This window comes from Chrysochloris asiatica, unplaced genomic scaffold (genome assembly GCF_000296735.1).
Source record: "Chrysochloris asiatica unplaced genomic scaffold, ChrAsi1.0 scaffold00085, whole genome shotgun sequence".
In the NCBI taxonomy this organism is placed as follows: Eukaryota; Metazoa; Chordata; class Mammalia; order Afrosoricida; family Chrysochloridae; genus Chrysochloris; species Chrysochloris asiatica.
Genome location: NW_006408603.1, coordinates 4,191,349 through 4,209,556, shown reverse-complemented (window position 1 = coordinate 4,209,556; position 18,208 = coordinate 4,191,349). Strand labels below are relative to the sequence as shown.

At 47.2% G+C, this 18,208-nt stretch overlaps 1 protein-coding gene across 1 annotated transcript in view; it reads left to right on the top strand.

Moving 5' to 3' along the window:
- MOV10 (Mov10, Moloney leukemia virus 10, homolog (mouse)) overlaps positions 1-18,208 on the top strand; it is a 28,599-nt gene that overhangs the window by 10,006 nt on the left and 385 nt on the right. Inside the window, exons 3-20 of the mRNA XM_006865907.1 lie at positions 7,644-7,850; positions 8,082-8,317; positions 8,487-8,745; positions 10,188-10,322; positions 11,035-11,203; positions 11,986-12,140; positions 12,581-12,757; positions 12,872-13,019; positions 13,621-13,779; positions 14,057-14,160; positions 14,309-14,406; positions 14,497-14,713; positions 15,733-15,850; positions 16,064-16,255; positions 16,472-16,546; positions 17,438-17,563; positions 17,646-17,734; positions 18,068-18,189. Coding sequence (XP_006865969.1) covers positions 7,644-7,850; positions 8,082-8,317; positions 8,487-8,745; positions 10,188-10,322; positions 11,035-11,203; positions 11,986-12,140; positions 12,581-12,757; positions 12,872-13,019; positions 13,621-13,779; positions 14,057-14,160; positions 14,309-14,406; positions 14,497-14,713; positions 15,733-15,850; positions 16,064-16,255; positions 16,472-16,546; positions 17,438-17,563; positions 17,646-17,734; positions 18,068-18,189 — 2,786 coding nt within the window. The remainder of the gene's footprint in view (positions 1-7,643; positions 7,851-8,081; positions 8,318-8,486; positions 8,746-10,187; positions 10,323-11,034; positions 11,204-11,985; positions 12,141-12,580; positions 12,758-12,871; positions 13,020-13,620; positions 13,780-14,056; positions 14,161-14,308; positions 14,407-14,496; positions 14,714-15,732; positions 15,851-16,063; positions 16,256-16,471; positions 16,547-17,437; positions 17,564-17,645; positions 17,735-18,067; positions 18,190-18,208) is intronic.

Here is an 18,208-nt window from a genome sequence, read left to right as displayed (position 1 = left end):
AATCTTCCTCTAGTTGAGTTCTGATTATCAAGCCATCGAGGCTTGGTCAAATGGGTACTACCTTCAAGTTTGGTGTTCTTGTGCATCTCTCCTCACTTCCTATCAGCTGGATGCTTCACTCTCAGCTCTAGCCCTCTGTAGCTATGTCCTTGTCCATGGGCTCAGGAGTCCCCAGGTCTCACCACACTTTGGACCAACCAGCTCTTCCTCCTCTCTCTCTCATCTCCAGGTCAACAGGAGAACATTGTTGAACTTAGCCCATTTCTTCATTGCTGCCTTTCCCCCTCTTCCACTCACCAGTAGACCACTGTGGTCACTAACAAGCTTACATGCATGCCTGCTCATGTGTTTGTTCCCTTTGAGTTTCAGTCTTAGAGGGTGGTTTGACCTAAAGGGACTTGATTGCTTACCTTGATGGCTTCCCAGAGAACAACTGGCTTATTCTTGTAGTAGCAAGTCATACTGCCATTTTTGTTTTGGGTTTTTCCTGCTGATCTTTCTTTGAAGATATATCTTCTGTCACTCTAGCTGTTCAGGCTGGTCTGCTTGTCCTTTCTAGAGGGAATGTCCCACCTCAGAAGGTTCTGGATGGAGGTCATTATCTTTTTCATTCTAGTTTTCTGTGGACTTTTTGAAGACTGCCCTCTTCTTAGAATCTAATTTTTTTGTATGTTTAATACTTTTTTTCAAAGAGGCTGTATCATTTTACACTTATTCAACAATGTGTCAGAGTTTTGAATATTTATATGTACATAGAAAAAAAATCTAGAAAAATATACATCATGCAGTTAAGCAGACAGTTGGAACTGAGGGACCTGGGCGAGGGGGGGGCGTGTCTTTAATGATTATGTTAGAGTCTCATCTTTGAATTGTTTTTAATACTTTTGGTGACTATCCTTAATTTGTCTCTTCATGCATACACACTTACCCCACACCATTTAAATTTGTCCACGTAGTATCATTGTCATCTATCCTTTTTTATTGTAGACCCCCATCGTATTGAAAGCCCACGTCCATTTTCACATTCCGTGCCATGCTCAGGAAACAAGGACCGAAATTTCCCCAGAGCCAACGAAGAGAAAGTCTTCCTGTATAGCTGGCAGGCTGAATTTTGACTTTTAGTCCCCCAAACTCTATAATAATAATAATAGTTGCCTTTCACTGGATTTCGACTCATGGCAACCTCAAGTGTGTGTCAGGGTAGAATTGTGCTCCATAGGATTGTCAGTGGCTGATTTTTCAGATATTCATTATCAGGCTTTTTTCCAAGGCACCAAAGGAATCACGTTATACACATTTTCCACATTCCGCTTTCCTTACTCAATAGTGTGTCACTTATTATCTGGTAGATACCTCTGATATATTGTTGGCTTTTGCCCTCCAAAATTTTATTAGGAAAACTTTCAAACATGCAAAAAAGTTTCAATCATATTCAATGCACACAGATACACCTATTACCTACCTATATTCCTTAATTAATATTTTGCTGTATTCACTGTGTGTCTGCCCTTTTACTCATCCCTTTAGGAGTTCTGAGGGCACAGTGGGTTAAGCATTGGGCTGTTAACCACAAAGTTACCAGTGCAAGCCCACCAGCCACTCCCAGGGAGAAAAATGAGGCTGTCTGCTCCTATAAAGATTTACAGTCTTGGAAAGCCTAAGTAGTTTTATTCTGTCTTATAAGATCACTATGATTTGGAATCAACTCTCTGGCAATAGGTTTATCCATCCTTCTATCATTGTGTGGTGCTATAGGATTAGCACTGGACTTCTAATTTAGGGTTGGTGGTTCAACTCCAGAGCGCTACGAGTTGGAACTGACTGGACAGCACTTAACAATCCATCTAGTAATTCATTTTAATTTTTTTGATGTGTTTCACTATAAGTTATATACAAGAGTGCACTGTATTCTGAATCACTTCAGCATGCTTATCTTTAAAATTAGTTTCTGTTTCATTTTTTTTTTTAAAAAAGAAAATTTACATACAGTGAGATAGATCTTAAGTGCCATGTTCTGTGAGTTTTAACCATTGCACCTATCTGTGTGCAAACCCTTTTATGAGAATAAAGAACATTGCAGAGTTCCCTCATGCCCTTTCTTAGTCAACTTCCATCCTTACCTGAAATGTTTCACTTTAGTGCCTTTTAGAACTTAATTCAGTAGAATCATAGTAAGGCATCTTTCACTTGTAAGGTTTTTGAGGTCCATCCATGTTGCTAGATGTCTCAGCTCTGGTTTCTTTACCCATTCTCCTATTTATAGTCATTGTTTTCAGTTTGGGGCTTGAGTAAAACTGCTCTGAACATTCTTTTACAAGTTATTTTGTGAACATAGTGTTTTCATTTCTCTCAGGGCTATACCTAGAACATAAGGTTTCTGGGACATAGGGTAGGTATGTTTAGTTTCGTAAGAAACTACCAGACCTTTTTCCAAAGTGATTGTATCATTTTACACTCCAGTCAACAAGGCGTCAGTGTTCTGGGTGTTTCACATTCTTGCAAAGTTTGGTGTTGTAAACCTTTTAAATTTTAGCCATTTTGGTGAGTCAATTTTTTATGACTACATAATTAGTATCCCATGATCTGAGTGCAGTAAACATCCTTGCATTTTGGGACTTTTCTTCCCAGAAATAGGGTTCCTGAATTAAAGATCTATATTTTAAATGCTATTAGATAGTGCCAGATTGTTTTCTAAAGATGCTATAGTACTTCAACTTCCGACCAGCAAATGTATGAGAGTTTCTTTTCCAACACACATACCAACGATACATTTTATGGTTACTTTTGACTTTGAGATAAAGTAATGTCTCACGTTTACTTTAATGTTTGTTCCTTTGCTTCTTAAGGAACATTTTCCCATGATATTTTGTTGTTGTTGTCATTTGGATTTTTTTCTCTAAATAGAATATTCAATTTTTCTATGTTTTGTCAGTTTATAAGAATATGTGTTGTTAAGTGCCATTGAATCGGTTCTGATTCATAGCGACCCTATATAGGGTGTCCGAAGCTGTACATCTTTGCAGGAGTAGAAAGCCTCATTTTTCTCCCTCAGAGCAGCTGGTAGACTCGAACTGCCAAATTCATGGTTCACAGGGCTTATCATAAGAAAATTAGTCTATTGTAAAAAGTCACTCTTGGCCTGCCATTTGTATTATAAGTATTTTTGTTATATTCTTTCTTTATTTATATTATCTTTTTCCATACAAAAGTGTTCTGTTTTGGTAAAAAAAAAAAAAAAAAAGTGTTGTATTTGAAGACTTCAGGTTTCTATCTTGGTAGAAACTTCCTGAGAAATCTTGATGGCTGTAGTTGTACATTACAAGAATCGGACATGTTTTTCTACAAGCATATCCTGAATTTATTATTATCATTCTAACTTTTTTTCTTGGTTTAATCTCTCTCATTTTACACCAGGCCTAGGTGAATTTGGGTACAGTCACGGGCATAATAGTAACAAATATTTAGGTAGTGTGTAGCATCCTCAGCAGAAGTTACAAAGTGTTGATGGGCGTATCCAGAAGCTTCCAAAAATAGGAGGCTTCACATTTACCTTTTGATCTTGGCGCCTTTTTAAAAGAAGCGCCGTTGTACCTGTATTCCCTCCTGATGACAGTGGCAAGAGATGGACACAAGAGACACACACACTGTTCTTTTTCTTACCATTGTCGTTGGGACTATGTAAGATGTCCGGAGGGCTGCTACTACCACAGTGTTCTCTTAGACTGAACCTGGCATCTGCAGACAGTTGAGTTTGTACTCCCGATTGCTGATACTTAGTGACTGACACTGCTCAGGGACCTTGGGAAACATTGTTAATGATCTCCTGATTTCAGTCCCCTGTACTAGTGCTGCTCTCAGTAGAGCTGGATTCTGATGCCTGATTTTGAAACTTCCTCCTGATTCTGCTTCTCTGGTCTCTCTCCTCCCCAGGTTGTCCTGACCTGGATTATTCTCAGGCTACTCATCTGAGGGGGCTTCAAAAAGTTCATGGAAAAATGGAATAGAGAGATCATGGAATTTCTCCACCAATTTTTTGAAGCCCACCTGTACTCCCTGAGGAGATTCCAGACACTCCCATGGTTTTATTTTCATGTATTTATTTGTATTATGGCTCTGTCTTTGAGAAATTATTTATCTATTCTGTGGGGCACTATTGCTCTACATCAGCATTTCTGTGTGCTTTCGTTCAGTCATCCTTCTGATAAGTATTTTTTAATGCGTATTTATTATGGTAAAAATAGATACATAGCAAAACATACACCCATTCAGCAATTTTGACTTTTACAGTTGAATGGCATTGGTTACATTCTTCCATGTTGTGTCATTATTGTCATTTTCTCTATGCAAATTATTTCATCAAAATCAATTTAGACTCACAGTCCCCTAAACTTCTCATTTGTGCTTTTAGCATTACTGTTGTCAATTTAATCTCATCTCAGTATTTAAGGAGCTCTGGTAGCGTAGTGGTTACGAATCGGGCTGCGAACCTTAAGGTCAGCGGTTCGAAACTACCAGCTGCTCCGCGGGAGAAAGATGAGGCTTTCTACTCCCGTAAAGATTTACACCCTCGGAAACCCTGTACAGGGTCGCTATGGGTCGGACCCGACTCGACGGCACTTAACAGCAGCAGCAGCAGTATTTATTTAAAGAAGTGCAATACTCAAGACACACATTTTTTTACTAATTGAGCTAAGTTGTTGTTCGGTTTAAAGATGACATGAGGGGTGGAGTAATTTCAGCTCAAGGTTTAGAGAACAAACCCTTCCATGGTTGAACTACTACCTATTGCCTATTGTTGTCCGCTGGTTCCATCTCATAGCAACACTGTGTAAGGTTTCTGAGGGGCAGCTGATGAATTTGAACCACTGACCTTGCAGTTCAAACCAACCTTGAGGTTGAGTGCTTATCCTAGGACTCCTACCTGAGGCTTCCCTAATATTAGACTGTCCCCATGACTGTGGATTGAGTTCTCAGCTTCGGACTCATGGACCCAGCTGCCTCCGAACCACAGGAATTTCAAACCAAGCATATCCAAATCGAAATGGATGGTTAGGTCCTCCAGCCTCCTCCTCCTGCTTTTCCTCCTTTCTTGTGAATAAATAGCCCCTGAAGCCAAGCCATTGATTTGGGTCTTATCCTAGACTCCTCCCTCTTCCCAGCCTCCATTCCCCACTCCTGTCAATCATCAAATTCTGCTAATTTTATATTCTGAATATTATCAAATCTAGCCCTTCCTCTTCTGTCTCTAAGACTGCCTTCTTCAGGCCCTTGTCATCTTTTAATTGGACTATTGCAATGGCCTTCTTCTAACTGGTCTCCCTGCCTACAGTCTTGCCTCCAGCAAATCCATCCTCCAATCCTGATGCCAGAGTGATCTGAAATGCAAATATGATATTGCCACTCCCCTGCTTAAAACCCACCAACAGCAGTGGTTCTGTAACCACAGTATAGCCTCTGACGTGGGCTGAAAGTAAGTTGTTACTCCTCCTCCTCTTTCTGCTACTATTAGTACCACTATTACTACTAATATGAATACTAATAATAGTAGCTAACATTTACTGAGCATTTCCTATTGTGTTTTCAAGTGATTTATTATAGTTTTAAACATCAGAGCTGATTCAGAATTTTCCGAATAGTCTCACATTTGCTTGGGGTGAAGGAGAGGGGCAGAGTTGCAGACAAGGGGCACCAGGAAAATGTTCATAATAACCAATGATCTTATCTATAACTTTGGTGAGTGGCCACGCTGGCTGATTCAGTGTACTAGAGAATGACCATAGTTCTTATGAACTAGGATTTCAAAGCTTTTGCTCCCTACGAAGTCTTGAGGGAAGGTAGTCAGTTGTCCATATGTTAGCCATGTTGGAAAAGCAAGACACCCATGGGAATGTCCTTCTGCTCCTGGGTACCAGTGAAGTGGGGTGGGCTCCTGGCCTTCAAGGTCAAGTACAGACTTCTTGGCCTGGCATACAAAACTGTTCATGACCTGGTCCCTGCCACCTCGACTGCCTCCTGCCACTCCTCCATTCCTTGCACTTTTCAGTCTAGTACATCTGAACTGTATGTGATACTAATATAGCTCACCCTTACTGAGATTTCCTTATGTGCCCAGCACTGGGCTAAGTGGCAATGCAATCCTCACAGCAACCCCGCAAGGTAAGTCTGTTATCCAATTTTATAGAGGAAGGAGGCAAGGTCCGGAGAGGTGAAGTAATCTGGTGTGGCGCTGTGGGTTAATGTGCTGGACTGTAAGGTCGGTTTGAACCAAAAGGTTGGTGGTTCAAGCTCACCAGCTGCTTCTTGAAAACCCTATATCGGGTTGCTATGGGTCGGAACCAACTCGACGGCACTTAACAACAACAACAATCTGAGGTGGCCCACATAGAATGGTAGAGGGAGTGAGCCTTCCTGCCAACTCAACACCCCCCCCCCCATCCCTGTCCACATTCTTCCATAGCTCTCTACCTTCCTTACAGTATTCTCAATTCTTGCCTGGGATACTTGCCCTCTCCCTGTTGTTGTTAAGTGCCATCGAGTCAGTTCTGACCCATAGCAACCCTGTACAGGGTTTCCAATGAGCGGCTGGTGAGCTTGAACCTCTGACCTTGTGGTTCACAGTCCAGCTCATTAACCCAAAGCACCACGCCAGACTCCTGCTCTCCCCTAGTGCTGGGTAATGCCTACCCATCCATTCAATCCTGGGCTGTATCGTGGGGTAGCTGTCATGACCACCCACTCCTGCCCCTAAGCCTAGCTCAGTAACCCCTCCTTGGCTCTGTGGGCTGCCTGGGGGCCCCTGTGGTAGTTATACTCACAGCTTCACGCTGGAATTTATGCGTCCAGTCTGTGTTTCTGGAGACAGGCTCTGGGTCTCTTGTATCTTTGGACCCCCAGCCTCTGGCCTAATGCCTGGCACATAACAGGTCTCTGTAGGTGTTTGTTGAATTGATTAAACTGAATTCTAGACCCTGAACGTTTAAGGCTATTGTCCTTCTGACCAGTTTTCCCTGTCTTCACCTTCTCTAGGCACAAAGCCAAGCTATTTGATCTCTGGAAAAGGATCCTTTCCCTTCCTGCCTGTGTTCCACCTGCACCCTTTGACTTCGGGTAGAAACTGCTGTCTGATCAGCCCCCTTGCCCACGCACTCTGGACATCTGTATTGTCTCTGGTCCCCCTCACTTCTCTAACCAACAGGCTGGACCCCACATCCATCCTCTGAGCCACTCTAGTCAACTTCCCCCTAAGCTTAACTATTTTTGCTGGGTTATTTGGTATTTTTTTCTGTCCCAAATCATTTTTCTCAAAACCTTCCTTCTTTCTCTCTCTTCCCTTAGTTTTCCAAATCAACTGCCCATGATTGAGCTTCTCACCTCAGAAATTCACAATGTACAAAGTGCTGTTTAAAACCATCTTATTTTGCCTTAGGAAATCTTGTTGCCTTCCCTTGAAACATTGAAAATTCCTCAGATTCCCGGGCTGAGTGTCTGTCTCTGGACCTCTAGTCCTGTTCTGCAGCAGAGCTGTTGTGTCCAGCACTGAGCAGGCCCTCAGGCCCCCTCCCCCAGCTGCCTCTCTCACAAGCTACCCTGCCTCCCACTGGCCCTGCCTCCCCTCATTTCCCAGTCTCCTCTGCTTCCGGCAGCTTTGGGACCCCCGCCCCTGGCTTCTCCTCCATGCTGTATGGAATGAAGATTGCAAATCTGGCCTACGTCACCAAGACTCGGGTCAGGTTCTTCAGACTCGACTGCTGGACCGATGATGTGTTGCTCTCAGAAAAGAGGAAAATGAAGCTGGGGTCAGATATCAGCAAACACCACAAGTCACTACTAGCAAAGATCTTTTATGACAGGTGTGTGTAAAAGAGAGAGACCCATGATTCCTGGGGGAAGGGAGCCGGGCCTGAGAAGAGAAAGAGTGGGCTGCCTACGGAATGGGTGCAGAAGAAACTAATTGGTCTGGGGGGAGGAGGTGGGTTTCCTAAGCACGGCTGGCACTTTGCCAGCTTTCCTAGTTGAAAACTTTCCCAGAACAGTTTCCAGTCCAGTACCCTCCAGCCCCAGCTCCTCTTGACTTTCTCCAGGGCTGAGTATCTTCACGGCAAACACGGAGTGGATGTGGAGGTCCAAGGGCCCCATGAAGCTCGAGATGGGCAGCTCCTTATCCGCCTGGATATGAACCGCAAGGAGGTGCTGACCATGAGGCTTCGGAATGGAGGAACCCAACCTGTCACCCTCACCCACCTCTTCCCACTCTGCCGAACATCCCAGTTCTCCTTCTACAATGAAGACCGGGAACTGCCCTGCCCACTGGGCCCAGGTGAACAGGTTTCCAAAAGAAAGAGTCTCTGGTGGGCCGAGACTGCCCTAGCAGGGAAACATCCAGTCACTCACTAACAGGCTTCTGGCCTTGGGATGGTACTACCTGGGAGGGAGTGTTGGGTCGAGGTGTTAGAAGGACCCCCATTCACTGAACCATTCTCTTCCAGGGGAGTATTATGAGCTCCATGTCCACTGTAAAACCAATTTCGTGGGCTACTTCCCAGCCACAGTGCTCTGGGAGCTGCTTGGACCTGGGGAGCCAGGTTCAGAAGGAGCTGGCACTTTCTACATCGCCCGCTTCTTGGCTGCTGTGGCCCACAGCCCCCTGGCAGCCCAGTTGAAGCCCACAGCCCCCTTCAAACGGACCCGGATCGCTGGGACCCCTATGACGACCAAACGGATAGAGGAGGGAGAGAGACCTGACCGGTAACTCCTCTCTCCAACCAGTCCAGGCTGGGGGCCTCCCAGCTTCCACAGGGTGGGCCCCTGGGAAGAGCACAGAGTGGGGAGCCAGGGTCCCCTTTCCTGACTGGCTCCATCACCTTGCCATGGGACCAGAGGCAGAGATCCTAATTTCTTGGGATCTCAGAAAGTTATGAAGTGGACCACAAATATGAGGACAATGAAAAAAGATCAAGTATTTTTATGTGTAACAGGCTGCCAAGCAGCCAATTTTGTTGTTGTTGTTGCTGTTCAGTGCCACAGAGTCGGTTCTGACCCATAGCAACCCTGTGTAGATAGGGTTTCTGAGGAGCAGCTGGTGAGCTTGAACCACCCACCTGATTTTGCAGTCCAGCACATCAACCCACAGTGCCACACTAGGACTCCGCTTCTTTTTGACATGACTAGATGTTCACAAAATGCTGAGTTAAAAAAGCAAGCTGTAATAATACTTTCACAGACCATTGCTCCCTTTTAAAAAAGAATATGTAGTTATTAGTTGCTGCTGAGTCTGCTCCAACTTCATTCTGTTTCAGGGGAACAAAATGAAGCAGTGTCTGGTCCTGCCCCATCCTCGTGATTGGCCAGCACGTTTGAGTCCATTGTTGCCTTCCAACCAAGGGGGCTCATGTATGTGTAATAGCAAATAGCAAGAAAAGAAAGAAAGTCTGGAAGGCTTTATACCAAAAAGCTAACATTAATTATTCTCAGGTGATGATAAGAATGCTTTTATTTACTCATTTACTTATTACTTATTTCCTGATTTCCCCCCCCTTATGAACATACACATTCAACCTGGTGGTACAATGGTTAAATACTCAACTGCCAATTAAAAGGCTAGCCGTTCAAACCTCCCAGCCACTCACTCCTTAAGAGAAAGGCCTTGCTGGCAGTCTGCTCCCATAAATAAAGATGGTGGGCTAGAAAACCCTGCGGAGCAGTTGTACTCTGTCCTGTGAGGTTGCTATGAGTCAAAGTCAACTCAACAGCTCCTAATAACAAAGAACATGTGTTAAAGTAAAAAACAAAACCTATGACTGTTGAGTCAATTTCAACTCATAGTAACCCTATAGGACAGAGTAGAGCTGCCCCATAGAGTTTCTCTGATTGTAATCAGTAGACTGCTACATCACATCTTTCTTCCACTGAGCGACTGATGGGTTCAAAGTGTCAAGTCTAACCACTGAGTCATCAGGGCTCCTTAAGCATATATAACTTGATTGGATACTTTTTAAATGTTTCTAAGTATCGTGCTTTCTGAAATGAGAATGGCCCAGCACCAGACAGCAGCCCCATGAGACAGAGTCTGCACTTCAGGCAAAAGACTTTGACTATCTGAGATAGCATTGTAGAAGGGCTTTGCTCACTCCAGAGTGAGGAGGAGGGCTTCTGTGTTGGTGACTTACTTTCCTTCCCCACTCCTGCAGTGCTAAGGGCTACGACTTGGAGCTGAGCTTGGCACTGGGGACGTACCATCCACCAGCCCGCCTCAGGCAGCTGCTCCCCATACTTCTTCAGGGAACAAATGTCTTCACTGCCCCAAAGGAGATCGCTGAGATCAAGTGAGTGCTACCTCTCTGCCACTCTAGACTCTTAATGCCTTTTGGGTCTGGTTTCTTCCCTGTTACCGTATTCTAGCTTTCCCTGCTGGGCTCCTTCCCACCACCCCAATACTTCTGTCTTCAGCCTTTCAGGCACTCTACTCATTCATTCATTCATTCATTCATTCATTCATTCTTTCTTTCTTTCTTTCTTTCATTCACTTACTGAGTAACCATTGCTTGCCAGGCACTGTTCAAAGTGCAAGGAATACAGCCACAAACCTAACAAATGAGCTTGCTTAGTGGGGAACCTTGAGTAAAAACGTTGATCATACAGTTTTGTGTAGCAAATTAAGTATTGTAATGAAAATTAAAGCAGAGTAAGGGCATGGGGTGGTACTGTTTGGGAGAGGCTATTAGGTATGGCCTCTTTGAGGAGGTAAGATTTGCATGAGGTGAGACTGGTGTCATAAGAGGATCAAGGGGAGAGACTTCAGCTCATAGGATCCACAGTACAAATGCCAAGACTGGCACTCAAGAGAGCAAGAATAGCCAGGGTTCCCTTCTTCAAGGCCTCTGACCCCCATTCACGTTTCTACCCGTCTAGTCTCCCCGGCTTCCAATATTTGTCCAACTCCAGAGCTGTAGATGGGAGAGGATAGATGCTTCTGGAAATGGACATGCCTGACCTGCCCTACTCCTATCTCCTCCCCTCCCCAACTATCACTGGCAGAGCTCAGCTGGAGACCTCACTAAAGGAACGGAACTATGAGATGAAGCTCCGGCTGCTGCTACACCTGGAGGAGTTGCAGATGGAGCATGACATCCGGCATTATGACCTGGAGTCTGTACCCATGACCTGGGACCCCGTGGACCAGAACCCCAGACTGCTTACACTGGAGGTAAGGGAGGGGAGGGGAGGGTGGGCTCAGGTCAGCCAACCCTGAGGCAGGGTACTTTTTGGACAGCAGGGCCAAACAAGAGGAAGGGTGAAGTTGTTCCTTCCCTAGAGGGCTCAACTAGGATTTAGATGGGCATCCTGTACCCAGAACACGGTGTCAGAGCAGGAGAAAGGGGAAGACCTGGGTTTCAGTACAGACTTTGTTACCACTAGCTCTGTGACTTTGGGCAAGTTCCTTCATCTCTCTGGGCCCTCTTTCATCATCTGAACAGCACAGTGCTGGACTGGATAATTGTCAGAGCCCTTTCCAACTCTCAGGTTTGCATGTGTATGTATAAGCCCAGAATCACACATGGGAATGGATTACTGCACACAAGTGCTACTGAAAAAGCAACCCAAGGGGAGGAGGGGTAAGGATAACTAGGCAGAGATTCCTGTAGGCGATGGGTTTAGAACGAGATCGAAAGGCAGAGTAGGAACTGAGTAGGCCAAGAGGGGCAGGGAAACTGGCGCCAAGTCCTGAACTTTTGCACTGGAAGGTTTCTGGGATTCCTGGTCTCAGTGTCTATGTGCAGCTTGGGAAGACTGGTTTTTTCCTTCCCAACTTTTGCCCTATCTGGTGTGAAAAGAAAGAGTAACACAGGGGAGGCACCACTCCCCAAGACTTGGGGCAGAAGTATAGTGTCTCAGTCCTTATCCCTTGGAGGGAGGAGGTCTAGGGAGCTGAGAGCAGGGCCCTCCAGTGGCTGTCCCTGAGATATAACTTCTGTTCTCACCCCATAGGTCCCTGGGGTGGCTGAGAGCCGCCCCTCAGTGCTGCGAGGTGACCATCTGTTTGCCCTTCTGTCCTCTGAGACAAACCAGGAGGACCCAGTCACCTACAAGGGCTTTGTGCACAGGGTAGAATTGGATCGTGTCAAGCTGAGCTTTTCCACGAGGTGGGTGCTGGGGAAACCCTGAGCTACCAGAGGGATCTCCAGTCTTCACTGAGGCCAGAGGAGAAAGGGGTGTTTCTCCCTCAGAGAAGTAGGATCCCAGGGCCAGGGGGTGCCCCTGTGCTGCCTCAGTGGTGGAGTTCCTTGGTGGTGTAGGTGATTAAGTGCCCAACTATAACACAATAGTTGGTGGTTCAAACCCACTTAAGTACTTTGAAGAAAGGCCTGGTGATCTGCTTCCGAAATTACAACCGTGAAAACCCTGTAGCGTTCAGTTCTACTCTATACATTACACATGGGTTGTTTTTTGTTTTCTTTTCTTTTTAACTGCCTCAGCTGCTTCCTCTCCTAGAGAGCTTTGCTGGAGGAAATAGTGTAGGAGTGGATCAAGAGGCCTTTCATTGTCTACTGTCTTAACTGGAACTCTCTCCTTTCCCTTATAGCTTACTGAGCCAATTTGTGGATGGGCTGACTTTCAAGGTGAATTTCACCTTCAACCGCCAGCCCCTGCGGGTTCAGCACCGGGCCCTGGAGCTGACAGGGCGCTGTCTGCTGTGGCCCACGCTTTTCCCTGCGGCTGCTCGTGGGATCCCTCTGCTACCCTCAGATGTGAAGCTCAAGTGAGACTGGGGACAGGGGACCTCTAGGACTACATGGAGGGGCGGGGTGTGGAGTCAGGGAGGCTCCTGGGATACCAGATGACCCCACACTGGTGTTCCCGGTCCCTCTGCCAGGCTATACGACCGGAATCTGGAGTCAAACCCAGAGCAGCTGCAGGCCATGAAGCACATTGTTATGGGTACCACCCGTCCAGCCCCCTACATCATCTTTGGGCCTCCAGGGACGGGCAAGACTGTCACCTTAGTGGAGTCCATCAAGCAGGTGGGGCCCAAGCAGAGATCTGGGTCTGTACTCTGACTGCCCCCAACACCAAGTATTTGTTCCTAGATTCTGGATCCCTCCAGCTCCCTGAGTGCACTGAGCTTAGGGACAGTGGCTGTGGGTATTGTGCAGGGTAGATACTGTGCAGGCTCTTAAGAGTCTCATTCATATTTCAGTCACCATAAAGCCCAAAGCCATCGAGTTGATTCGGTGACAACCCTATAGGACAGAGTAGAACTGCTCCTTGGAGTTTCAAAGCTGTCACTCTTGATGGGGCCAGACAGCTTCTTTCTCCCGTAGAACGGCTTTGAACCACCAATCTGGAAGTTAGCAGCCCAATGCTTAACCCACGGTGCCACCTGGGATCCTTTCCGTCAACATACTTGGCTGTAGTTAGTGCAGCAGTTTTCCAGCATTAAAATATTCTTTGGACCAGGAGGGACCTGGGGATGAGAACTTAATTTTTTGTGTCCCCACCTCCCTCAGCTATTGGAGTCAAGCGCCACACTACCCTAGCCCAAGTCACCACTGAATCTGTCCCTCTATCCCTGGAATCCCTGACCTGATATGGCTTCCTACACTGTGCTTCTCCCCATCCCAGGTGGTAAAGCACTTGCCCAAAGCCCACATCTTGGCTTGTGCTCCATCCAACTCAGGGGCTGACCTCCTCTGTCAGCGCCTCCGGGTTCACCTTCCCAGCTCCATCTATCGCCTCCTGGCTCCTAGCCGGGATATCCGCCTGGTACCCGAGGACATCAAGGTACCTGGGGAAGTGTAAGAGGGCTTGTGGATAGCTGGGTGCCAGGGAAACTCTTAGAATAGTTGCTGGGGCCTGGAAGCTAGGAGATGACAATTCTGATACTCACTCTATGACCTTCTTTGCGGGGAGGGGTTAGGACCCCTTCTAGGGCCTCAGTTTTTCTGTCTGCAAAGTGAAATAGATGGATACAATTGCTCAGGAGGTCCAGAAGCAGGGTGAAGGTGAGAATGAGTGGAGCTAAGCTGTGCTGATTCTCCTTTTCCTTCAAAAACCACAGGCCTGCTGTAACTGGGATGCTAAGAAGGGGGAGTATGTTTTTCCCTCCAAGAAGAAGCTGCAGGAATATCGTGTCTTAATTACCACCCTCATCACTGCCAGCAGGTGGGGGAGTGCTTATGTCTAAGTAAAAGGGTAACAGGTTGGGAAAGCCTAGTCCCTGGGGAGTGAGGCCGGGGGCAGCGAGGGTGAATATTCAGGTTTGGGCATCAGGTGCCTGGGTTTGACCCCTGCCTCTCCTGAAACCTCCTAGGTTGGTCTCAGCCCAGTTTCCCATTGATCACTTCACACACATCTTCATCGATGAGGCTGGCCATTCCATGGAGCCTGAGAGTTTGGTGGCCATAGCAGGTGAGGTGCTCAGGTGGGCTGCAGGTGTGCCAGTCTGCACAGGGTCAGGAGATCGTCTCACTTTCTCCGCATACCACCTCTGCCTTCCAGGGCTGATGGAAGTCAAGGAAACAGGTGAGCCAGGAGGGCAGCTGGTGCTGGCAGGAGACCCTCGACAGCTGGGGCCTGTGCTGCGCTCCCCGCTGACCCAGAAGCACGGACTGGGTCACTCTCTGCTGGAGCGGCTGCTCACCTACAATAGCCTGTACAAGAAGGGTCCCAGTGGCTATAACCCCCAGTTCATCACCAAGCTGCTACGCAACTACAGGTATCTCCACACCCTCTCCTGCCATCCCAGGCCTCTGTACCCTCCATGCTACCTCAGCAGCATGTGATCCAGAAACCAAAAGGCCAAACCCATTGTTGTCAGTCTGACTCATGATGACCCCATGTGTCACAGACTAGAGCTCCTCCCTAGGGTTTCCTTGGTACAATCTTAACGAGTCAATAGGTCTTTGTTGTGTGGAGCTTCTGGGTGGGCTCAAACTGCTAACCTTGATGTTGGCAGTCAATTGCAAACATCTGATGCAGCCCAGGATCAAGACGGTGGTGCATAAAATCTATGAACCGGAAAGTAGGAGCCCTCCTTCCTAGCCCCTTTGCAGCTTCTAACTGTGTGGCTTTAATATATGGCTTCTCTCTCTGGGCCAGTTTGCTTATTTATATATTAGGAGATGATCAGTGATTCCCAGACACTGAGATGTGTCTGGTGCTGGTCCCAGATGAAGTTTCCAGGAAATCCAGGGAGAAATGAGAAAAAAAAATAGGGACAGTACAGTAAGTTTTTTTAAAAACTTTAATTGTTGTTCAAATTAAAGAGCTATTCTTCCCTTAGTAAATGAGTTAATACATCTGCATGCTAAGATGAGTTCTAGTCCGTCACTAAGACCTCAGTAAATGTTCACTATTAAGTTATTTGGGGTTTAACACATTATGCTATAAAATAATGATAGTAGATGCTATGTATGTGTGTGTATGTATGTATTTAAATGTCCTTCCTTAACAAAATTGAAACCTGAGAATGGGTCCCTCGTATTTTGCTTTTTAAATTTGACTGGTCTGTGAACATAATTGATGGACAAGGTGCTTTCTGGTACCACAGATGGTTCTGCTTTCTATGGTTTATGGTGTCTGGGTCCTGGCAGACATTGTAGGTGAACATGCTCTGTTCTCCATTAGGCAAGGGGAGAGGAGGATGTGTGTGGGCCCAGAGCCAGCAGAGCGGGGTCCCTGAGAGCAAGGAGAAGTAATCGAGCCCTAAGTTTTGTTCTTCCTCCGGTTTCCCAGGTCTCACCCAACCATCCTGGACATTCCTAACCGGCTATATTATGAAGGGGAGCTGCAGGCCTGTGCTGATATTATGGATCGAGAACGCTTCTGCCGCTGGGAGGGTCTGCCACGGAAGGTGAGGCCAAGCAGGGCAGGGGCTTGGACTCCCTCTCACTGTACCCCAACTTCACTCCTGCTGAAGACAGGACAGGGCAAGGCTCTGAGTGGAAGCCAAGTGTCTTTCTGTCCCCTTGACCTGAGACTCCAGTTCTCCTGAGAGGGTCTGGGGATGGAAGAGAAGGCAAGAAGGGCAGTCTGGCTGAGAATTTCCTCTGATCCCTGTGTCCAGGGCTTCCCCATCATTTTCCATGGTGTGATGGGCAAGGATGAGCGGGAGGGCAATAGCCCGTCCTTCTTCAACCCTGAAGAGGCCGCCACAGTGACTTCCTACCTGAAGCTGCTCCTGGCCCCCTCCTCCAAAAAGGGCAAAGCCCGCCTGAGTCCCCGAAGTGTGGGCGTCATCTCCCCCTACCGGAAGCAGGTCAGACCCTGAGTTCTCAGTGAGGGTGGGACGCCCTGACCCCACTCCCAGCAGTTGGTACCTCCTTAATCAGCAAACCACTAGACTGCAGTTCCAGTACTCTGCTGGCACAGGGGTCTCCCAATTCCCTGGGAAGGGGTGGCACATTGTCTCCTGCCTCCCTCCTGCATTGGAGTATTCACATGAAAGAAAGACACCTGTGTCCTCTCCTTCCAGGTGGAAAAAATCCGTTACTGTATCACCAAACTTGACAAGGAGCTTCGGGGACTGGATGACATCAAGGACTTGAAGGTGAAACATTCACCACTCTGCTACATTTGCTCCCTGCCATCTGTGTACCCCAACTTCCCGTCTTTAGAAACCTCTCGAGGGTCCTGTACTTTCTGCTCTGACTCATGTCCCTCGCTCACCCTGCTGTTTCGAGATGTAGCTGGGGTTCTCCCCCAAGACTCACTCTTGGACACCCCAACTTAAGAGGCCTGAGATGAGTTGGGAGGCCAGCATTTTTAAGAAGCACCTCAGATGATTCTTACAGTCAGGCTGGGTGGGAGTTGCTGCCCTGAGGTTAAAGTTCAAACCTCAGCGCTCACCAGACCAGGCATGTGATGCTGTACCTGCTCCTCCCCAGCCTCCTCCCTCCTGCCCTCCGGTCAGACAGAAGCTCTGACTCTCTGAGGTGGTGGTTCTCAACCCTGAGTACAGATAAGAGTCACCTGGAGAGCCATTAATACTGCCAAGGCCCCACCCAGCCAATTAAAACAGCTATCTGGGAGCAGAGTCAGGGCACTGGTATTTCTTTTTTTAACAGTTCCTCAGGTGATGAATGTTCAGCCTAGGTTGAAAGCCACTGTTTGGAAATTTTGATTTAGGAGGTCTGGGTTGGGGCGCCCAGAGTTACGTAAACAAGGACTTTGTGATTATCTTCTGGAAAGTTTGAAGACACTGCTCCGAGGCACCTGTGTTCCTTGTAAAGCTGTTTTCTCTGCTCAGCACACTTTGCCAGCTCCTATTCCTTGAATGGGATTCATACTTCGTTACCTGGCCCTTTTCAGAGCTAGCTGTGTACAGTTGCTTGGTGACATATTTGTGCCCTCCTTGGAGTTCAAGCTCCTTGAAACGGGGGCAATCCTTTTGGTTCACCTTTGAACCCCATGGCCTCAGATACTCTATTTGCTCCTCCAGGTGGGCTCCGTGGAAGAGTTCCAAGGTCAAGAACGCAGTGTCATCCTCATCTCCACCGTGCGAAGCAGCCAGAGCTTTGTGCAGCTGGATCTGGACTTCAACCTGGGTTTCCTTAAGAACCCCAAGGTTGGGGCGCTGGTGGGGTGGCAGCAATTCCTCCTTCTTTAGTATATTTCCATCCCATGATCCAAGCACTTCTTCCTTCCAGAGGTTCAACGTGGCTGTGACTCGGGCCAAGGCTCTACTCATCGTAGTGGGCAACCCCCTTCTCCTGGGCCACGACCCCGACTGGAAAGCGTAAGCGTTCCCACCCCATTCTCCCCCTTAGTGGCCACCACCCCTTGCTTGGGCTGTAGCTACCTTACTGAGCTCCTTTGTGGCTCAGTTTCATGCTCATTTCCCTTCATCTACACAGCCCCTGCATTTGATTATAAGCTGACAATTCGGCAAGGTTATAGCCCAGGAAACCCTATGGAGCAGTTCTACTCTGGGCTATAGAGTTTCTACGAGTCAGAATTGACTAGATGGTACACAGCTCTTACAGCACAGGACTACCTACAGCTTAACTTCCAGCTTCTATGAGTGCTCCCAGCCAGGCCTGCACATGAGCCGTGTCTCTGTACCCCACAGATTCCTGGAGTTCTGTAGAGAAAACGGGGGCTATACCGGTTGCCCCTTCCCTGCCAAACTGGACCTGCAGGAAGGACAGAACTTACTCCAAGGTCTGAGCAAGCTCAGTTCCTCTACCTCAGGTATGGCTGGGGCAGGTAG